Source organism: Tachysurus fulvidraco, chromosome 19 (assembly GCF_022655615.1).
Source record: "Tachysurus fulvidraco isolate hzauxx_2018 chromosome 19, HZAU_PFXX_2.0, whole genome shotgun sequence".
NCBI classification, from domain to species: domain Eukaryota; kingdom Metazoa; phylum Chordata; class Actinopteri; order Siluriformes; family Bagridae; genus Tachysurus; species Tachysurus fulvidraco.
The window spans coordinates 4,070,078-4,094,506 of NC_062536.1; the positions used below are offsets into that span (position 1 = coordinate 4,070,078).

The following is a 24,429-nucleotide window of genomic DNA, read 5'->3' on the forward strand; positions in this document are numbered from 1 at the left end:
TGTGCATCAAGAATAGCAAAAGACAGATCATTAGTGTAAAAACTATGCATTTGCTAAACAGTTATAAAATATCTGTGACAGATTTGTCTACTATTAATCTATTATGTTATATAACTGAACTATAGCATCCTACTGTATCACTGCACTTCTTCTTGTGCTCACATCGCATTCTGGTCGCACAAGGTCATCATGTAAGTATTCGATTGTAAATGATCAAACGAATGTCAGTTATTGTTTCAGACCTTTTTCTTTTAAGGTCGTTCTATACATTACTTTCTCTTTGGCTTGTGTACTGTATTCTACTTTGATGAGTGATACATATCAAATCAATTTAATGGTCCTGAAGATAAATGAAGAATTTAACTAAACATTGTTGCTGCACCCGAGAGAACATGTATGTCAGTGTTGGTATAGTATATGGTGTGACAAATCTTACCACGTTTGTCCTGTGCTGAAGATGGACATGCATCTCCAGAGCTGCTACTCGGCGGTGAGGGAGAGCTGCGACTTAATGGTGGTGGTAACTCAATGTCGTCACCGTCCTTGATGGCGGACAATTCTTAAGAAAGAAAAAAAAAACATTACTGTCCACTACACACCTTATACAACATTCAGAGATAATTCATAGCCTATATTAACTTCTCGGACCATTGTTTATAATGCTGCTAGCATGGCCTAGCTCGCAGCATTGCAAACAATGGTCAAAGAAGTTAGAATCTAGCCAAACAGTTGGCCCGAGACAAAAGAAGTGTTAAATAGAACTTACCAGGATCAGTGTGACTTTTCTCAAGCGAATGATTCGCCATTCCTTCGAGGATCACTGTTGCGGAGTTCAGTGCCTTGGTAACCTGGAAGGTTGGTCTGTCGCCGATTACAGGGTCGAGAACATCGAAATGTAGTTTACGATGTGGCCGACCACTGCCGCTTCGACCGAGGTCCTTTTTTTGGTCTCTATATTCCTTTTTTAATCTTTTAAGCTTGTTGGTAATTTGTCCGAAGACCGCTGCAGCCATAACACGCTGAACACATTACCATTAAATATTACATTAGATATAAATACAAAGTATAAATACAAACTATTTGACATGAATTTGCAATGGTTCTTTAGTTTATCAATACAGAAGTACCACTTTTTGATGTGTGTTAATTGAACTATCCAACAGTACATACAGTAGTTACAATAGGAGTAAAATGCAACATAAACTACACATTAAAGCAGAATTAATATTAATCATATATATATATATATATATATATATATATATATACTAAAACAGGCAGATTGGACCCGTTTTTCTGCAGAATAAATACTTTTGGATTCAATACTGTACATGCTGTTTGCTTAAGTATGCTGTACTTCTACTGGAGTATTTCTACAGTAAGTAATGTAAGTAAAGTAAGTTTAGATCATGTACCTTTAGTACACTAATGTTTAATACACTTTTACTTTACCTCAATATGTTACATTATCAGCACACATGATAGTAGGTAGCTACATGCTAAGGCTAACTTTATTTCCGCGCTAATGATAAAAAATAATGTTATGTACTTACCCTCATTCTCGAGTGCAACCTCCGTTTATATAAACTACATCGAGCTGCACGTACACTTTGGATGAGATAGTAGGTTCGCAAAGCCACGAGGGTGAACTGTACAGCAACATCCGCCATTGTTGATGTGTTTGTGTTTGCCGCTGCTGCGCTAGCGTTGCTGTGTAACGTGACACGTGTACAGTCACGTCAGACTCGGCTCTCGGAAAGACAAACCGGTTCTTAGAAGGTTCACAGAAAAAAAACTTTGAACCAGCACCAGCGCTAGCTCAATACGCACCAGCGCTAGCTCAATACGCACCAGCGCTAGCTCAATACGCACCAGCGCTAGCTCAATAGGTGCAAAAGCTGCCACTGCTGGGCCCCTGAACAAGGCCCTTAGCCCTCATTTGCTCAGTCTCATAAAATGAGATAAATATTGCCAATCAAATGCATTGCAAATCCAGTCAGACAAAACCAAAGCATGATGGAGATAAACACTAATGGTGCAAGGGCCAAAATGTATTATTAAACAACCTGATTGTTAATACAAATAGAAATTACTTAGAATAAGAATAATAACCTCTACTGTTGGGGGGCACGGTGGCTTAGTGGTTAACACGTTTGCCTCACACCTCCAGGGTTGGGGGTTCGATTCCCGCCTCCGCCTTGTGTGCGTGGAGTTTGCATGTTCTCCCCGTCCCTCGGGGGTTTCCTCCGGGTACTCCGGTTTCCTCCCCCAGTCCAAAGACATGCATGGTAGGTCGATTGGCATCTGTGGAAAATTGTCCGTAGTGTGTGAGTGTGAGTGAATGAGAGTGTGTGTGTGCCCTGTGATGGGTTGGCACTCCGTGACCCGAGGTAGTTCGGATAAGCGGTAGAAAATGAGTGAATGAATGAACCTCTACTGTTATAGAGGCAACTAATTATTTTTTAACACAATTACTGTACACCCCTCACATTACGCTGGACCCTTTTTTTGTGACAAATCGACTGTAAATCATGTGATACCAACTATTTGCATGGATCACCAATATGCTAATTCTGCCAGGTGAGATTCTTGCAGAAAATGTAGAGGTAAGGATTAGTTGTTGTTCATTAACGAAACATGTGTGCAATGCAAAATGAAAAGAAGACCACTGTGGCCATTACTAAAGTATGAAGTAAAAGCAACCATTACCTGAACAATGTCCAGTGTCTCTGGTAAATTGCAGAGTTACTATTTTTAAATCTTAACATCCATAAAGTCACAGCTTTTGTGATTGTTCTCTGCTACGTGTAATGCTTGCAGGAGTAAGGTCTGTGTGTACCCCTTTCTGTGGACAATAGGCTGGACAGTCTCTTTCAGTGGCACCTGAATGCTTAGCACCTGTCTGGCATATCACAATGGCAGGTGTCGGTAGTGATGTGCACACACTCAGAGGCATTCTTCCCATGCACCTTTCCCTGTGAAGAGGGAAATTTACAGCAGATGCTTCAAAGCCAGAATTGAGGACAGTGGGGAAAATGCAAGCTAAAAGAAAGGTAAAAAAAAAAAAAAAATGAAATCTGTGCGGCTAACATGTCGAGGGAGACAAATGCCTGAGATAAGTATCGCTCCTTACATTATATAAGTGCAAAGTCATTTTTTCCCCAGCATTGACTACACTGAAACGACAAAATGACAAGAGTTAATTTGTTGTGAAGTGAAGCAAATTGTGAATTAAATTAGGAACACCTTAGCATATGGTGCCAGTGAATATGTAACATGGTCAGGGAAAACATGGCAAGGTTGTTAGCATGTCTGAGTATTTGGGATCTTTAGCACTTTAAGCACTAACTTAATGGATTCTTTGTGTTTATGAATACAAGAGTAAAATGCGTCTATAGAAATAAATAAAATATTGTGGGTATTGATAAGGTTTTTTTTTTTTTTTTACCAAAAATAAATTGATCAAAAGAGTAACTATATCAAGTCAGAATCTATACGCTATCTCTATTAGGCTTTGTGTACCATCAAAATTAAAATTATGGTTACCAATAACAGTACAATTTGAGTAAAGTGTACAATACCTCTCATATTTATTTATTTATTTGTTTTTTTTATTTGTTATTTCCAGTTCTGGGACTCTGTAACACCAGAGGTGATCATACGTTTGTGCTCTATTACACTTTTTCACCATCATTGTGGCAGCATATATGCCAGGGCTGTTTCCATTGCAACACTTTTTCACTGCAAAACCCCCAATTTCCAGCCAGCATCAATGGCTCATTTATTTCACCGAAACACTGTTGGACTGGAACTGAGGGACCAGTTCATAAGTGGTGACAATAACTTCCTTTAGAGAAACACATGTGGATGAATTGCCTTTTCTCTCCTCTTGTAATAGTGCAGCAATTCTCCCATGAACAGCAAGGCACTGCGTGTTATTCATGTTCTTGGAACCTGCATGTCCTTTCTCCAAGCAGGTAGTAAAAGAAATGGCTGAGAGTTACTGCAAGCCTGGGTTCCCCTAGCAAATGATGCCTTCCATTTAAAAAATAAGCATGCTGTGAATGTAGAATAATTTAACTAAGCTTTAGCATTTAAGAACAAAATAACTTGAGCTGCTGTGACAAAATAATAAAATTATGAATGATTCATTTTCCTTCATGCTACTGACTGAGACTGATGTGGCATTAAATATTGATTAAGAATAATTTTCTTCTGTGCTGTCTTTCAGGAAGTGCAGGGACTCCAGTTTCCTTCAATCAAAATGGTGATGCACCTGGACGCTATGACATCTTCCAGTATCAGATAAGCCAGAATTCAGTGGCAGAGTATAAAGTGATTGGGAGCTGGACAAATAAGCTATACCTAGATGTGAGTAAAAGGTTTCCCAAAGATCCCAAAGTGGCAATCATACCAATGAAGTAATAAGAATGAATTTCATGCATTCAGATTATTTCAAATGCATTGTTATTAGTACTATTAGCATAATTGAACCGAGATGCATTGTTTTGGAAAGTGATATAATAAGCAGTATCACGTTATTACTAATGCTATGTGAGGACAGCAGGAAAAAGTGGCTAAATCTGATTTTTTTTTCTTTTCAAAATTTGACACTTGAATCTTTCAATTTCTTTCATTTTTTTTTCATCTGAGAAATCTGGCCAAGATGAAATCTTGTCTGTCATTTAAGAGTCTCGAAAATGCAATTCATGCTCTCATATCATCAAGACTGGACTATTGTAATTCGTTATATAAAGGAATTAGTCAAGCCTCTATCTTACAGCTGCAGAAGGTTCAAAATGCTGCTGCAAGATTATTAATGAATATTAAAAAAACATGAACATATCACTCCGTCCCTGGTCTCCCTGCATTGGCTTCCTGTACAGTACAGGATTGATTTTAAGTTACTTTTACTAGTATATAAATCTCTGCATGGCCTTGCATGGATCTTACTTATCAGATTTGTTAACTGAGTATCAAACGGGAAGAGCATTGAGATCAACAACTCAAAATTTACTTAAAATTCCAAGGACCACGTTAAGCCAGAAAGGGGATCGTGCATTTGTGGCAGTAGCACCTAGACTTTGGAATAGCTTACCCATGTGCTTCAGGGATGCTGATTCCGTACACGTTTTTTTTTTTTTTTAAATACAACTTAAGACATACTTGTTTTTCGTGGCATATCCCTCTTGTTGAAATATATTTTTAATATAACTGTTAATGTGTGTATTGTTATTATTAAAAATTGTATTCATTTCTTTTTTATACTTAGACGTTGTAAAGCACATTGGTCAACATGTGTTGTTTAAATAGTGCTATACAAATAAAGCTGACATTGACATTGACAATAATTTTATTTAATTCTGAATTGGGCCACTTTCATATATGGTGCTTAAATCTGTTATGTATATAATATATGCCAATGCAAACTGTCAGAACAGGCAGACTGGAATTCTTATGACTTTTACCTCAGTGCAACTCAAGATGTCATAATTTAGCCTAATTTCAGCAATAAAACATTGTCAAGCGCCCTGTACTGTATATGCAATAGCTCATTTTGCAATTGGACATTAAATGAAAAGCTTAGGCATTAAGCATGACTAAAACTTTATATTAAAAACACAATATGATGATAATGTAATAAGTGCTTTTCTCTGAAAATGCCCACTGGTACCAGCGGATCTTGAATCTGCTGTGCCAAGGCATTGAAGCTACGTACATTGTTATTATTGTATCGGTGAGAAAGAGAGAAAATCAGTCCTTCTGAAGTTTACCTTGAAATTTTGTACTGAGCGCTTTATGATGTAGTAATTGTTTTATTGCTTTGTATTTATTAGTGGAGTGCCACACTTATATGCTTCTGCAATTGTGGATTCAGGTGGATGCCATGCACTGGAGGACTGGTGATCCCACACTACCGGCATCTGTGTGCAGCATGCCGTGCCGGATGGGTGAAAGGAAGAAGACTGTAAAGGGCGTCCCGTGTTGCTGGCATTGTGAGCGCTGCGAGGGTTACCACTACCAAGCGAGCGAGTTCACCTGTGACATGTGTCCATATGAACAGCGTCCTGACCGCAACCGTACTGGCTGCCAGCCTATTCCAATCATCAAGTTGGAGTGGTATTCACCCTGGGCATCTGTACCTGTCTTCATCTCTGTACTGGGCATCCTGGCCACCAGTTTTGTGGTGCTCACATTCATGCGCCACAACGACACGCCCATTGTGCGGGCATCGGGACGTGAGATGAGCTATGTGCTATTGACAGGCATCTTCTTGTGCTATGCTATTACATTTCTGATGATTGCTACACCAACTGTTGCTGTCTGTTCCCTGCGACGCATATTCCTAGGCCTGGGCATGTGCTTCAGTCATGCGGCACTGCTCACCAAGACCAACCGGATCCACCGTATCTTTGAGCAGGGCAAGAAATCTGTTGCGGCCCCACGCTTCATCAGTCCTGCCTCACAGCTGGCAATCACCTTTAGTCTAATCTCTGTGCAGCTATTTGGTGTGTTTGTGTGGTTTGCTGTTGACCCGCCTCACACTGTGGTGGACTATGGGGAGCAGCGCACTGCTGACCCAGACAAGGCACGGGGTGTGCTCAAGTGTGACATTTCAGACCTTTCTCTCATTTGCTCATTGGGCTACAGCATCCTTCTAATGGTCACATGCACTGTTTATGCCATCAAGACTCGTGGGGTGCCAGAGACCTTCAACGAGGCCAAGCCTATTGGATTTACAATGTACACAACCTGTATCATCTGGTTAGCTTTTATACCCATCTTCTTTGGCACAGCACAGTCAGCAGAGAGGGTGAGTTTTTAATCCTTTTCTCTCAACTATTATTTCTTGTAATGTTTATTTCTGGTTTTTAAGTACATTACTACAGTTCTATAATTTGTTCTTTTAGATAATCCATTGTTTCATAAGACCCAGTGGGGATTCTTGGCCTTAAAAATCCCCAGGCTGGAAGATTTACAATACACCCTCTAACATTAGCTAACAATGCTCACTAGGATCCAGGCATATGGTCTTAAGTTCACTTGGGAGGGATTTTGATCTTTGAGTCTGAAAGTTAAGCCAAGAATCTTAATTAATGTAGAAGTTTCTAGCTGGTTTTGACATTTGCAAAATATCAGTTGAGGAACTACTAAAATAAGAAGGTAGAAAAAGCTAAACATTGGTTATGGCATGGATATGTTTAATTTTTATTTATGGCTTATTATTACTTGACTAACTCAGTTCAAAATCCAGAATAGTGATATCTGATGCCAAAAATCCTGCGGTATTACTAACGACAGTTTAGCCCTAGATTTGGAGATGTGAACAATTAAGCATTTGTGAACATTACCTGGTGAACATTTCCTCTCATATAAATTAATGGTACAACTTGTATGTCCCGGGTTGAGTGTCTGATTTCCGCCTCTGCACTGTATATGTGATGTTTGCATGTTTTTATCCCAGGCTTTAGGGCTTTCCTCTAAAATGCATTATTAGCATCTCTAAATTGTCTGTTGTTTGCGATTGTGTGTGATTGCCTATTGGGATGTACCCCAAGTCCCATGCAAGGAGATGAGTATAATTAACAGCCATGGACAAATCATCTATTATTAGCTTGCAGTCTTGTAAGAAACGTCTCCCTGTGCTTACCAGTCACATACCTACAGTATGGAATATATCTCCGAAATATAACAAACCTAAATTTGCAGCGTTAACAACAACTATGTTTTCTCTTCTTGCACCCCATGTTCCCAAGGAGGCATACTGAGGCCACGTTCACACTGCAAGTCTTAATGGTCAATTCGGATATTTTTCTCAGATCGGATTTTTTTGTTTGTCTGTTCACATTACGTTTTAAAATGTGGTCTATATCAGATACCAGTGTGAACAGTTTGCTGTTTCGAACTGACCCGCATGCGCAAACGAACAATAACAATGACGTCACACGCAGCACGACGTCGCAGCAAAAAGTTGGCGAGGTTATGGAGGAAGTATGTAGATTGACGTAAAAGTCGCATCAAATCCGCCTTGGGTGTTCACACTGCGGCCACATTGGAAAAAATCAGATTTGGGTCTGATTCAGGACCACATATGGAAGTGGCCCAGATCTGATTTGAAAAAATCAGCTCTGGGCCAGATTTGAGTGTTCACACTACTCCTGAAGAAGTCTGACCTGGTCACTTGACCCCAAATAAATCGGATTTGGGCCACTTTTACCTGCAGTGTGAACGGGGCCTAATCCTATGTCAAGCCTCACTTTCTGTAGTACTCCTAAGCTGCAAACAAAATCAGGGATTACTTATTAACAACAGATTGCGTTGCTAGAATCATCAGTACATAAAAGTGTTGCAGAGATACAGTATGACTTCCTGTTTAGTGACTTCACAATCAAATTAGTTTATACCTTATACATGCCCCACAAAGTCTGGGATTTTTGGATTATTCTGATGATGCTGTGGAAATTTGTGTTGAACAGACCATTTTGATTAGAATCAATACCATTCATTAAGGGTATCAAAAATAAATAATAAAAAAACTGATTTGATTTTTAAGCAGTTCAAAATTTTGAGAAGATATTTGAAAAGTAGGTGAAGAAACAATTGAAATAATGGAAAAATACAATATGGCAGAAAGGAACAAACTCAGACGAATTGTCCTTCATAATTATTCCATTAGATAGTACCTGTCTAACACGAGGACACACTTATTGGACCTGATTCTTCAACTTGAGTAAAATTGTGTGTAAATGATTGCAGAAGCCAAACTGAACTAAACATTTTACACAGGATTTTCAGTTAGAATATTGTGAAATGTTGGTTTTCTTCATATTGACATAAATATGTTGACAGATGGCAGAAGGCACAAAATGGCTGCTAAGCAGAAAAAGTTTTTTTTCTGAGGTAGACATAGTACTTTTGACTCATGTCGACAAGAAAAAATATTGGTTTGCAGTATAATATTTTTTGTTTTTGTTTTTTTTTCCCCAGCAGAGTTAAAGCATCAGAAAAGGCCAAAAAGTACGGAAGGAAATTCCAAACACCAATTTGTTGTGGTCAATCTAGCTCCATATAAGCGAGGTCAAAAGAAAATAGCTTGACATAAAAACTGAGTCAAAAAAGTATTACTGCTAACCAACAGAGTTTCTCTGCTACCAGGAGAGGGAAAACCATGACAATACATTTTAAATTTGACCAGATGCCATGGCAAACAGAACCAACTTATAAAACCAGCTTTCATCCTCTGACAAAAAAAATAAATCCAGTCTCTAAATATCTGTTGGCTCCTAAGGGCATGGTGTAATTTCAGTTCTGCTATTTGCACTGCTTCGGCTTATGGTTACCATCTGCACAAACTGCAGCACGTCTCCCTTTTATATGGCGGTTATTTTATCTTAATGAAACAACTAGTCTTATTGGTCTTATTTTGGGTTGTCTTAACATATAACCCAATGGTGATGTAGCAAGCACTTCTTTCAGTTATTGTTTGTTTCTGGGATTTTCTTGCTTCATATTCCTTTTCAGGAGGTGAAATGCAGCTCACTTGGGTTAAGGTCTGCTGATTGACTTCCACTTCCCCCCTGGTTATACTTTATATATATACTGTGCTATACTTATATATGTACTGTGCAAAAGTTTGAGGCAGGTGTGAAAAAATGCTGTAAACAAAGAACGCTTTCAAAAATGGAAGTGTTAAACATTGGTTTTTTTCATAAATGAACAAAATTCAGTGAGTAAACAACAGAGAAATCTAAATCAAATCAATATTGGTGTGACCAGCCTTTACCTTCAAAACAGCAGCTGTTCTTCTAGGTACACTTGCACACAGTTTTTGAAGGAACTCGGCTGGTAGGTTGTTCCAAACATCTTGGAGAACTAACCACAGATCTTCTGTGGATGTCGGCTTTCTCACATCCTTCTGTCTCTTCATGTAATCCCAGACACACTCGATGATGTTGAGATCAGGGTTCTGTGGGGGCCGTGCCATCACTTCATGCTGGTTTGAAGGCAAAAGTAACACCAAATATTGATTTGATTTAGATTTTTTTTTGTTTGCTCACTTTACATTTTGTAAATTGACAGAAATAAACACTCATTATTTATATTTCTAAAAGCATTCTTTGTTTACAGCATTTTTTTTTACAACTGCCTGAAATTTTTGCACAGTACTATATATCTGTTCTTTTTGCTTATTTAGTCAGGGTAAGACGGCTTAGTGGTTAGCACGTTCGCCTCACGCCTCCAGGGTTGGGGGTTCGATTCCCACCTCCGCCTTGTGTGTGTGTGGAGTTTGCATGTTCTCCCCGTGCCTCGGGGGTTTCCTCCGGGTACTCCGGTTTTCTCCCCCGGTCCAAAGACATGCAGGGTAGGTTGATTGGCATCTCTGGGAAATTGTCCGTAGTGTGTGAGTGAATGAGAGTGTGTGTGTGCCCTGTGATGGGTTGGCACTCCATCCAGGGTGTATCCTGCCTCGATGCCCGATTACGCCTGAGATAGGCACAGGCTCCCCGTGACCCGAGAAGTTCGGATAAGCGGTAGAAAATGAATGAATGAATGAATGAATGAATGAATGAATGAATGAATGAATGAACACTGTAACAGTGTTTACAGTCCATGAATACTTAATAAGGTTTATTCCCAACTTGGGTGTTTACATTTTTTTCATTTCAAGCATTGTGAGACAATACAGTAATAGATAATGCAATCAAGCCTCCTCAGTTACACTAACGCTTACATTCCAAAAATATACAGAATCAAACTGGATGCTTCCTTTTTAAAAAGCAGTTCATCTAGTCTGACCCTGCCTGTTGGTCGCAGTAAATCCATCCATTGCTGTGGTCCAGTGCCTGTTAGCAGCACTCTGCTAATGATCATCTCCGCTCTGTTCTGTGCTTGAACAGTTCTGTTCTCAGCTGAATCAGTATGCGTATTTCTGCCATACTTTCATGAAATGTGTCCTTTGAAAAACAGCTGGACATTTTCTCTTCTTTCTCCACTGAGACAGATGATTACAATAAAACAGCATGTCAGTACACAGAACAGCAATAGCTTGAACAATTAATGAGTACATTTAAAAAGAAGAAACATACTTAAGCAAAAAAAAAAAAAAAAAAAAAAAAAAAGAAAGCTCATTCTTAATAATTAACACTTAATACTTGTTTATCTACGAGTGAATCTGGCATTTTGACAAGCTCGGTTCCACCAGGAGATGCTGCAAGTTCAGAATCCGTTCTCATGCCAGTTTGGTCTTTGTGACACTTCCACTCACCTACAGTACAGTACCTACCACATCGGATCTTCATTCCCATTCCCTGTACAGTATATAGACTCCATTCACATGCACTTTCTGCATTACAATAGGAGCACTTGACTCAGTCAGTCTAGACAACAACAAATAAGCTCTCAAGTGTATTCGATAGCCGCCGTCTCACAGTGACCCATTCATGAGCAACTTCCGGAGCTATTTAATCTTAACTCTTATTCTCATTAATGTCTTCTGCTTCTAGTTTAAATAACCATTAGTAACAATTAAATCACAGGCATTATGCTTTAAACCTATTGCTCTAATTCGATTAAATTCAATTTTATCTGTATGGCACTTTTAACAATCGACGTTGTCACGAAGGAGCTTTACATGGATATATAAATGCAGGATATAAATTGTAAATTCTCAGTTTAAATCGATCCCTAGTGAGCAAGGTAGAGGTGATGGGAGGAGGAAGATGAGGAAGAAACCTTGAGAGGAACCAGAATCAATATAGATGACACTGTACAGTATAATTAATACTAATTATATCTAATTTCGCTTCTATTACTATCTACTATTAGGTCAGAAAGAACTGCATAACCAGGAGATTCACTTTAGATTGAAATTAAGTCTGTGTTGTTGAATGGAGCTCAGATCTGTTGTAATTTTGTAATTACAGTCCAAACCCATCTTCATGGCTTGTTTCTAAGTGGTACTATCCACAGCAATTCCATGTATCTCCAGGCTGTCCATGTGGAACATCCTCAGCAGCAGACTCCAAATGATGAGTCTCCAAGTGAACCAAGGCATCAGGAAGAATCAGTCAGGTCCGGAGAGCCGAAGGGATCACTGGTAAAGCGAGACCGAGAGAGAATGAGAGAGAAAGAGGGGGAGATGTGTCATGAATATTGGTGCCATATAATCTGGTTTCAATTTTCAATATCTCAGAACGCTACTGTGGATCCTTGGCTGATACATTTTGTGCCAGTTCTTTGTTCTTGCATGTACAGGATGTTAGATACTTAACATGGGTAAGTAGGAATTAACGAGCAATAGGGAATACACCTTATACCCCTTGCCTATGCCCCTCTTTCTCCTTTTGACTTACTGTATAAAATGACCTAAGGAATTGAGGGAAGAAATCTCGCAGCTGCTGTTTTAAAGAATTCCTTAATACCAGAGGATTTCGTTCTCTTGAAGAGAGAACGAAATATTTTAAAAGTCATAGTTCTATTTCCACTGACATTTCAACCTAATTAGTGGGAGCAGAGGGGCATGGCAGTATTTTAATGACAGCATTAGAGAAGTCCTGGATCAGGACCTGAGAGCTCATCATGGCTCATTTTTTGGAAACACTGAAGTGTGTGCTTCACATTTCGAATTTCATTTGGCAAACACACCGTTATCCATACGATAACTGAATGTTGACCTTTTATATTTGGCCCATTGACACCTACTGAACAAAGATGTTCATCAAACAATATATCATTAAAGAGCATTAGTGAGATCAAGTAATGATGTTGATCGAGGAGGTCTCGGGTGCAGTCGGTGTTCCGGTTCATTCGAATGTGTGTGTGTGAAGGAGCATTGTTATGCTAGAACACTTACATAGGTAATAATAAGGTATGAATTTTGCAGGGCATGATATTGTAGAGATATTAATTCATTTTTAATATTAGTTTAAACTGGAAAAGTATCCCAATAAGAAACACGCAATTTCCTGGCCGGTACTCTACTTCATTAAACCTATTTTTGACAGCCTCATACTGATAAGTTAGTTAGTTAGATAAATAGTTTAGTTAGATAAATCTTGAAAACTTGACTCTTTACAATGGAGGATTTCCTGGAAATATTAAACTTATTTCACCTCGATAATATTATTCTCCATTTCTAGAATAAATTTAGAAATATTGGTGATTCACACATTCACCTGCAAGGTCCAGTCATGGCTACACCCAAGCATGACACCACAAATATTTGTGATGGAGTAACTGGACAAAAAAAATGGCTATAATTCAAGTAAGGACAATTACAGCTGAAAATATAACAGGTACAGAAGTGGGAGTGAAACCATCAGTAACTGAAAGCCTTGACATCAGATTTTGAGAAGCCAGGAATACTTAAGGTTCATATGGGAGTACAATACAGGCTTCAGGGAACACGATTCTAACACACATATAAATCCTTCAACTGGACAGCCATCACAAAAGTTGGCCTCTCCTGGAGATTCTGTACTGTCTGTACAGCTGCAATCTGGCTGTTCAGAGAAAACCACTGATTTATCGAGTCGTGAAATTTTTGCAGTGATTAACATCAGCTTGTTCGAAGGCACAGTTCCAGAATGTTTTAAACATGCAGCGATCCATCCACTTCCACCCACTGTAGTCCATCTCAAAACTTTCATAATTTATGAAAGTTTGCCAGCCTGATTTCAGGTCATTCCATGGCACCCTTGTCAAAAACTTCCTAAAGGATTCCAATAAGAAACTTGTACAGGATTTTCATTTGAATTTCCATCACATTTGGAGCTTTTTTTTAATAATACATTAATATCCTGTAGGATCAGGATTGGGATCCTATTCAAGTCTATATGGGAGATCAATGTGCTAGATTTAAACATTTTAAAGGCAGTGCTGTAGAGCATTATCCTCTGTTGTTTGTGATATAAATGTAGGTAATTACCATATAGACCTGAATAGGAACCTAAATGGATCCATTAATAAAGCGTGTAGAAGTGGTCCTACGAAATTGTGTGTCTTGTCGTATAAAACAGTTCCTTCAAAGAAATCTTATAGAAACTGTTTCAAAATATGATTAAAAAACCTAATTAAAATTCTGTACAAGTTTCTTAAGGACTTTAATGAAAACTTTTAGGATTTTAAAACTCCCAAAGCACTGTCTGTAATTTCCAAAAACTTGGAACATTAATAACAAGACATTATTTCAAATAAAATACAAGTCAAAATCTAATAAGATCCTTCAGGACAAACTCAAATTCCAATAAGATTTTTTTTAGGGTTCTGAAACTGCGTTTTATTTAAAGTGACCATTGACCTGTTACTTGATGTTGGTACTGGTGATTGTGCCCAAGAGTGTAAAAACTTACAGCTTAAGGCCAACGATAAACACGACATATTCTCAAGCACATTTCCTAAAGAAAACCCCTTATTTTAAAAATGTGGTAGTAAGTAATAGCTCTGTAGTACTGTGAGTTATTGCTGCTATTTGTTATAATGACTGTTATTATTATCATTATTCATTTTTTTTCTATTAAGAAGACTTGTGTGGTGAAAGATATGAACAGCAGCTACTGTACCTCACAGTCATGTCTGCAGTCAGTCAGGTCTCCTTTATTGAAATTGTTCATAAACTGCAATAACTCAGAAACATTTGATATATATTGAGAAAAACATCGGCATAAATTTTGACCGAAAGCTATTTGAATACTAAATGAATGCACCTGTTAAATGGAGATTCTTTCAGCTAAGAACAATCTCCTAAATGAAATTGTATCCTTGTAATAATGATATAATAAATTTCAGTCCATTTAGATTACTGGAATTCCTTATATCTTGCAAGGTCATACTTAGCAACTAATTCCATATTCAGTAGCTCAGGTACTTTTGGATCTTGAATTTATTGCCTTTCAGTTTATTTTAGAATTGGTATGAATGTTATTTTACAAAGTCATCACATGTACTAGGCCCTTAAACTCTTCATTGTTATTGTTGACTCTTCCTCAGTCTTGACAGAAAATGGAACGATGACCTTAGATGTGTCTCCTGACTCTCTTTTTTAATACGGAAGTTTAAAACACATAATACAGACTATATGCATGTCATTGTCAAAGCAGGACAGAAGATGAATTGGTGGTTAACTGACAATTTGTATTACTTCATAAATAGAAAATGTACTTACTGACTTGCTTAATTTGCGTGCATTCATGTTCTTAAAAATGATGACTGTCAGGTTGAAATTGCACGGTAACAGACAATGCCCTGAGATGAACGTACAGTTGACGAATGTAAATCACACAAGAATAAAACGTTTATAAAACTTGCCCCCCACATGCTCCGGTATCCAAGCAGAACTTATTCATTGCTGATACCCAAACATTGAGTACCAGTGTGCAAAAATGTTGCATTAACGGTTTGTTAGGTCAACATTTGACCAGATTGTTACCATTTGTTGTCATATATAGCCTAACCGGTCCAGCACTCACTACACATCATCAGGAAAAGGCATCAGATTCCCTTAATATTGCTCAGATAAGGAAAGTCTCTAAAGTTTGAATGTAAAAAAAACCCCAAACAAACATAAATACCAAAACCAAAAATACACTGATTTATTTATAATATTTTACATAGTGCAGCTCTGCAACCATACAGTCTGTTTCATACCTTTTCCCATCTGGTGTTGCACTCAGCATTTTGGCTATAGATAAAAACACACATTTATTTTTCTATAAACTCTGAGACATTCAACATCCCAGCGGCCATCTGGCAGAAAACGCAACAGGCAAGTGCACCATAGCGCGCGCACACACACACACACACACACACACACACACACACACACACACACACACACACACACACACACACACACACACACACACACACACACACTGCCTGGCCAAAAAAAGGAACCACCTGGATTTAACTAAGCAAATAGTCAAGAGCCCTCCATTGGATTGTTACCTCAGTGATCAATTAGTTATTTAAACCTAACTGATGCGGTGAGTCGCTTCTCATTCCATAAACAAACATGTAGGAAGACATATTCTGAGGTCATGGAAAAGTGTTACTGTTTTTCTGTTCAGAAGTTTCCAATGCATTATTAAGTATTAATAGTAGGATTGTCACGCTGAGACAAAGGCGAGTGAGGATCCAAATGCAGTTTAAAGTTTTAATGAACAAAACACAAATGAACAGGCAGGCAACACGGAACAAAACGGGAACACGAACACACCACATACCAACAACGACTAACACCAGGGAAGGGAACAAACAGAGTAAATGTAGTAAACAGGAACCAATCACAAAGCGGAGGCAATCAGAGACAAAGACAAAACACCTGGGGAAGAGAGAGAGTGCAATTAGTGTCCATGGTAACAAATGAGTGGGCGGGACCAACAATTAACAGCAGGGCAAGACAGCAGACAGAAACAGGGCAAAAACACGGACAGACTTACAAGGATAGTGGTGAATCCTCATCTTCGAGGAAGAACTGTGGTCGAAAAAACAAAGAAAAAAAACAACGAGTAATTGTGATAATTCTAAACATAAAAAAAATTCAAAAACTCAAAACTCACAGCGAAGTTTAATAGTGAAAGCATTATACAGTATAAGTAATGTAGATTCCATCGATAAATACATCAGGGATTTTATAGGATGTATTTTTATCACTGATTTAAAAATTTGACACAAAATTGGATATTTTGCATGGAAATATGCATGAAAAGCTCAGAGTAAATGCAGTCGTCTGTTATGCATCCACTCCGTCCAGGGTGTATCCTGCCTCGATGCCCGATGACGCCTGAGATAGGCACAGGCTCCCCGTGACCCGAGAAGTTCGGATATAGCGGTAGAAAATGAATGAATGAATGAATGAATGTTATGCATCCTATACACTCTTTCTGTAAGACTCTGTATAGTCAGAGAAGCGAAATTAAATCGATCATTCTTAATTTTCCACTATTTTACCGTGGCTGTTGCATAGAGTGAGATAACGATGCACATAGATAATGCTGGCGATGTGTGTGTGTGTTCGTGTGTTCACGTGTGTGTGTAAGATGATAAGTGATGATATAAAGTGACAGGGTAACCTCTCTGAAAGGCATGTTTGTTCACACAGACACACACACACACACACACACACACACACACACACACACACACACACACACGCACGCACGCACGCACGCAGCAGCTAAACCTCTCCAAAACACCTTTTCTCTAAGGTCAACAGTTTATTTGTGGTTCTTTTAGTAAGATAAAGGGATCATGATAAAACGAGCACTCTCTTGGCAGCCTTCTGTTACTCTGCCATTATCCGAGCGGCTATGAATGCCAGTGAGCTTTCTTGCTGTGAATCACACACACTGGCACCAAACCAACACTAAGATCCCTCAAAAGTGTGCCAAAATGTTCATGCTTTTCATTGTCACACCTTGTCATTCCATTCAGCGCTTCACGTCGGATGCTATTTAGATCCCTTATGCAGTAGATATACTAACATAACAACAAAGCACCCACAAATATTTCTCTGTCTCTTTCTTTACCTCGCCATCTCATTCCCTCTCTGTGTTTTGCATGACTGAATATCAGTTCCGAGCAGAAATGAGGATACACATGAATTCACACCCTTAGAGAGTGTACGTGTATAAACAAGGGGGTGCGTGGCCTTCATTAGAAATGGTGATTTCTAATGAAGGTATTATATTAAATAGAACCTAGTTACTGTATGTGTAGGCAGCATGGTATGGAGAGCTCAGTTACTAATCATCAGTCAGGCTGACCTGCTATGGGCTTGCAGAACACCGGGCAAAAACAAGACAGCTAATATTTTTAAACATAGTCAATTTAAATATAGTTAAACGGATGTAGTTTCAACTATTTTAAGATTAAAATAGAGATGATTAAATCCAAATATTTTAATCTTAAAATAATTTGGTTCGGTTGGCATAAATACCGTTAAGTATTTCTTTTAGAAAGGAAACAAAATGATCTATCTATGAAAAAAAAAACAATGTCAAACCTACTGTTAGATTTGGGGTATGTTAAGCTTCCAATAGTAAACTCTAGATAAACTCGGCTATATTCGACATGTTTTTACTTCATACGATGTCATGTTTTGCAGTGTCTGGCATCTTTTCCATGCACACATTTAAAATATTTCAGGTTTGATGATCACATCTTACAAGTTCTATAACAGTATATAACAGGGAAGGTAGAACAATGTAAAAAACAACAACAGCGTTTTAATGTATAAGGAGCACATGATGCTTGTAAACTCATCATTGCCAAAGATTTTATATAGAAATAATTAGGGGGCAAGGTGGCTTAGTGGTTAGCACGTTCGCCTCACACCTTCCAGGGTTCAGGGTTCGATTCCCACCTCTGCCTTGTGTGTGTGGAGTTTGCATGTTCTCCCCGTGCCTCGGGGGTTTCCTCCGGGTACTCTGGTTTCCTCCCCCGGTCCAAAGACATGCATGGTAGGTTGATTGGCATCTCTGGAAAATTGTCCGTAGTGTGTGTGTGTGTGTGTGTGTGTGTGAGTGAATGAGAGTGTGTGTGCCCTGTGATGGGTTTGCACTCCGTCCAGGGTGTATCCTGCCTCGATGCCCGATGACACCTGAGATAGGCACAGGCTCCCCGTGACCCGAGAAGTTCGGATAAGCGGTAGAAAATGAATGAATGAATGAATGAATGAATAAGGAAATAAGTCATGTAATGTGAAAATATGTGGAAGAATAGCTAAGAGGAACCGACCGGTCTTAAATAGAATGTTTCGTCATGTGTTCATGTTTAATGTTTGATGGTTCTAGCGTTTGACACTGAAAGCTTTCCTATGGCAGCATATTCCGGACTTTATTTGCGATTCATATGCAAAACAGTTGGTTTTTCACGAACTACAACATACAAAGGCTGGCGAAATTAAAATGCAAATGCAGTCTGTTTGCCATTCTATTCTTAGTGTTTAACAAGGTACGGTTCTGCCGTATTAAATAGCAAGAGTAATCCCTCCATTTGCTAATGGACTCTTTCAGCCTGATGGTCCAAAAATGAAAGACATTCCCTGTTAACAATTATATTTTCACGGTCAGTGATATTCTATAAAGCCAATAGTGTGTGGACAGCTGACCATCACTCATGTATGTGCTTGTAGAACATCGCATTCCAGATTTAACCTTTTATTAGCTATTATAATGAGCTCCACTCTTCTCTCTGTGAAGTCTTCCCACTAGATGTTGGCACGTGTCTGTGGGGATTAGTGATCGTTCAGCTACAGGAGCATTAGTGAGATCAGACACTGATGTTGGAGTGTGTCTGTGGGGATTAGTGATCATTCAGCTATAGGAGCATTAGTGAGATCAGACACTGATGTTATAGAGTGTGTCTGTGGGGATTAGTGATCATTCAGCTACAGGAGCATTAGTGAGATCAGACACTGGTGTTGGAGTGCGTCTGTGGGGATTAGTGATCATTCAGCTACAGGAGCATTAGTGAGATCAGACACTGATGTTGGAGTGTGTCTGTGGGGATTAGTGATCATTCAGCTACAGGAGCATTAGTGAGATCAGACACTGATGTTATAGAGTGTGTCTGTGGAGATTAGTGATCATTCAGCTACAGGAGCATTAGTGAGATCAGACACTGATGTTGGAGCGTGTGTGTGTGGGGATTAGTGATCATTCAGCTACAGGAGCATTAGTGAGATCAGACACTGGTGTTGGAGTGTGTGTGTGTGGGGATTAGTAATCATTCAGCTACAGGAGCATTAGTGAGATCAGACACTGATGTTGGAGTGTGTCTGTGGGGATTAGTGATCATTCAGCTACAGGAGCATTAGTGAGATCAGACACTGGTGTTGGAGTGTGTCTGTGGGGATTAGTGATCATTCAGCTACAGGAGCGTTAGTGAGATCAGACACTGATGTTGGAGTGTGTCTGTGGGGATTAGTGATCATTCAGCTACAGGAGCATTAGTGAGATCAGACACTGATGTTGGAGTGTGTCTGTGGGGATTAGTGATCATTCAGCTACAGGAGCATTAGTGAGATCAGACACTGGTGTTGGAGTGTGTCTGTGGGGATTAGTGATCATTCAGCTACAGGAGCATTAGTGAGATCAGACACTGATGTTGGAGTGTGTCTGTGGGGATTAGTCATCATTCAGCTACAGGAGCATTAGTGAGATCAGACACTGATGGTGTAAGAGTGAGGAGGTCTGGGGTTCAGTCAGTGTTCCAGTTCATCCCAAAGGTGTTCAGTGGGGTTGAGTCAGAGTCAGGGCTCAGTGCAGGACACTCCAGTTCTTCCACTAAAACATTAACACACCATGTCTTCATGGAGCTCAGGGGCTTTGTGTTATTTCTAGTGAAGCAAACTGTAACACTCCAGTAAAGACATTTTAACCATTGTGTGCTTCAAACTTTGTGGCAACAGTTTACAGAAGGCCCTCATAATGATGCAATGTTTAGGTGTCCACATACTTTTGGGCTTATTGTGTATATCTGTGAATGAAATATTATTTGAGGGACATTTTGGTATTCGAAGGAAATGAGGAAATTATGAAGGATCCTTGACCAGCTAGAAGAGTTTGTTGCTGTTATGAAGATTAACAATTGTAGTACATCCATGTATGTGAATATGCATCAGTTGATGGTCAGGTGCTCGGCCATCAGCAGACCAGGATAGCCAGTGCTAAACATTCCTGTAAAGCTTATTAAGTCTATTTGTCAGTTATTAGAACAACAGACATTATAGGAGTGTCTAATCAACCCATCTGAGTAGATAAAACATAGATTTGTGTATATTTAGTTAGAAGCTTTTCAGTATATTTTCAGCTGTGCAGATATTTTTGGTCAGGTATCACGTAATGTGAGACCTGCAGCACAAAGTGAAAAGTCCCTCCCATAGGGTTTGATTGACAGATGCAAACAGGCTTGCAAATGTATTTCATTTCTGCGCATTTTTGACAATTAAATCTTTTGAAAAAATCTTTTTTTTTATATGAAAGAAGTGAAAACAGTGAAAATTGAAAGGCGAGCATTTGCATTTTAATTTTGGCAGCCACTGTATGTTGTTCATGGAAATGCAAGTGTAAATATACGTTCTGCATATAGATTTATTCTAAATTAAATAGTCTAAAATTATGCATGGACACAGAAAACTTCTGTTTCTATCCCTATCTATCTATCATAAAATATAAAGAATGAATTTCCAGTTTAGTGCCTTAACTACAGTTTAAAATCTTTAACTTTATTTCTATTTTAACAGTCAATCAAGACTATAAATACAATGTTTTCAGTAGCGTATTGTATAAGTATAGACGTATACTTTAAAATGTTATCTGTTTTGATGTGCAAGAAAGGGCAATAGAAGACAACCTACTAGAAACTGCAGGACCCAGATCAATAAAGTTGGTATATTTGTTGAGTCTACAATCATTGTTTGTTGTGAATTAGCTCCACAGATCGTTTATTGGTCCAATGTCTATCCTGGGAACACTGCTAGCAAGTCAGAAATACACCCTGCATGACAATCAATAAATAATGTTAATTAAGTGTCTTCTGTGGGTCCAGTAGGATCCCATGCTCTCATTGCTGTGGCCTGGGTTCGATTCCCGGGCAGAGAGCAAAACCCTTTAAGAGATAACTCTCAGTGCTGGTCCCAAGCATGGATAAAAATGGAAGGGTTGCGTCAGGAAATGCATCCGGCATAAAACGTGCCAAATCAAATATGCGGACCAGATGATCCCAGACAGGAAGCAGCCGAAAGATCAACAACATTTATTTCTTATAAGGAAATGATTTCACTGAGACTGAGTAAACTTTAAAACTAAAGTAAACTGCAGCCTTCCACATCGTAACCCAACGGCCATTGCCAACAATTAAATTAAATCATTTGTGGGAAATATAACTAGAAAAATATAAATAGAAAAACAACACGAACCAATTTAACAGCTTTTGCGATTTTTTCATCCTGAAAATGAGTGGTTACAAAAACAGCAGTTGATTTTTTTTCCCATGAAATGAAAATGGTTGCTGGCAAAGCTTTAAAGCTGCGATCTCTATTTGTCTCCACAAAAGGCCTGGTGTGTTGCCGTACCCCAATGCTCCTCATCACCCTTCACCTGACTAGTGCTGTCCCTCTGTGGGTGGAATCTGTGTACTCAATAACATCAGACTGTATTATCATCGTAGCTAAAGCACTGAACAATACAAGATAAGCACATGGCCCAAGACATAAGCCTGACATAAAATAATATAGAGAAACACACAAAAACCTTGCAGTAGTCACTTGCTAATCTTTCTAATCAGCTTCACATCTTTAGATTGAAATAAACTGTGGATGTAAACCACAGTACAAAATAGTAGATTGTAATTGCATTTCTGTGCCAGAGCATGAATACAGGTCCGTTATCTGCTTATACATCAACAGCATCACATATAAGCTGATCAGTCCAGAGCTGTTTTTTTTTTATTTATTATTGTAAATCTTATTTAGACCCAAACACAGCAAGACGCATATCCAAATAAGCCTCATTTTACCCACACTGGTGCTAATACACCCAATGCTTTTTTGTGCAGTTCCTTTGATCATCTTCACCATATATTTCCATAGTATTTGTAAAACTAGGCTAATAAAATAAAATGTGCTGACACCTTTAAGAGCAATAACGAAGTACAGTACGAATCGGAACAGCTTACTGTAACCATTAATACCTGAATACTATTTGATATAATTTTCCTTAATTTCTATGGCTAATTTATTTTAAGAATTTTTATTAACTTCCTTAAATCCTTCTATTTTTCTGCTGCTGTCTCTCTTAGATGTACATCCAGACCTCCACCCTCACCATCTCTCTGAGCCTAAGTGCTTCTGTATCACTGGGGATGCTTTACATGCCGAAGGTCTACATCATCATCTTCCACCCAGAGCAGAATGTGCCGAAGCGCAAGCGCAGCTTCAAGGCCATTGTCACTGCAGCCACTATGACGGGTAAGCTGACTCAGAAAGGAGGCGATCGCCCCAACGGAGAGGTCAAGACAGAGCTCTGCGAAAGCATGGAGACCAACAGTGAGTGTTCCTGTTAGATATACCGAGTAACAGCAGCAGTTATTATGTATTCATTCAACACTTAAAAAAATTGACTACAAATTGTTTAAAGTACATACTGACCTGTCCTGCTTGTCAGTTTTATGTATGAAATTTTTAAAAGGTCTTTGTTGAAGTTGTCAGTATTTCATCTATGAGAGCAATGACAAGCATAGTGATGCAAATGAGAGTGAAAATGCATTACTTAAAAATGTTTCTCCACTGTTCAGCAGCACCCTCGACCAAGACGACATATGTCAGCTACACCAATCATGCAATCTGAGATGGGACTGCCTCCATGGAGGGGTGAAGCCTCTCCAAGTCATGACATGTCATGTGATTCTGACAGGCAACTGAGCATGAGACTTCCTGTCATTCTGCATTAAACTTAAACCTGTGAGAGAATGGGAACACTGTATTACACCAGTGGGGGTATAACGCTGTACTCCAGTGTTATCACTACTGTCTTACACACACACACACACACACACACACACACACACACACACACACACACACACACACACACACACACACAGTAAAGCACAAACACAATCATAGCAAAAGGAGCAAACGGAGATGAAGGTTTGCAGTTGTGGCAAAAAAAAAAAAAATGTAAACTTAAAAAAGCATCCCAATGAAAACAGTGTAAAAACAGATGTGAAACTGGTATTGAAACTTCTGAAATGTGAACATAAAAAAAGACGAGACATATGAAATATACCAGAGTTGACCATGTTTGCTGTAATTCCTATTGTATGTATTTTTTGTGAATGTGCTATTTTATTTTATTTTTTAAATCTTGTTCTACGTTGTCCGGAACCTGCATAACAAGATGAGCTGTGTCTTGTATTGGCTAAATGGACTTTAGCTGACACTGTAAGTGCCATGAATGACGCATGCCAGTTTTTTTATATACAAAAATGATTTATTTATAATAAAGGAATGTTTTGCAAATGTGTAGCGTTGTTAGATGTACATTTAAAAGCCTAAGGATGTGTCGCTCACATATAGCAGCGGAATGAAATTCTTAATCATTTATAGCAGACATCTCAATCCATTAGCCTTATGTGACTACAACATGTGACCTAAATGTCAGTGAGCTACAGCTTCTTATACTTGGGTTCAGCATAATCCAAGCTGAAGAAGAGAAAAACTCTCGCATTTAAACCAATTGTTAAAAATTAAACAGTTCTTGCTAGATCTCACACCTAGATTCTTCACATGGCTTTGATTTCTTATTTGTATTCACCAAATTAAATAAAATTTAAATCGCAATATCTTTACGTTTTATATAATCAGATTAAAACAACTGACGATGTTTCTCGCTAGCCTCGACTGAAATGGGTAAGGAACGTAAG

At 38.7% G+C, this 24,429-nt stretch overlaps 1 protein-coding gene across 3 annotated transcripts in view; it reads left to right on the plus strand.

Moving 5' to 3' along the window:
- Window positions 1–23,688, plus strand: part of grm8a (glutamate receptor, metabotropic 8a) — a 209,382-nt gene extending 185,694 nt beyond the window's left edge. For 2 of the 3 annotated variants that reach the window (XM_027150998.2, XM_047803831.1), the window contains 4 exons: window positions 4,232–4,371; window positions 5,879–6,814; window positions 22,804–23,050; window positions 23,299–23,688. In XM_027150998.2, coding sequence (XP_027006799.1) covers window positions 4,232–4,371; window positions 5,879–6,814; window positions 22,804–23,050; window positions 23,299–23,351 — 1,376 coding nt within the window. In that variant the 3' untranslated portion in view covers window positions 23,352–23,688. The remainder of the gene's footprint in view (window positions 1–4,231; window positions 4,372–5,878; window positions 6,815–22,803; window positions 23,051–23,298) is intronic. The other variant, XM_027150999.2, reaches the window with a different exon arrangement.
- The last annotated feature ends 741 nt before the right edge of the window (window positions 23,689–24,429 follow it).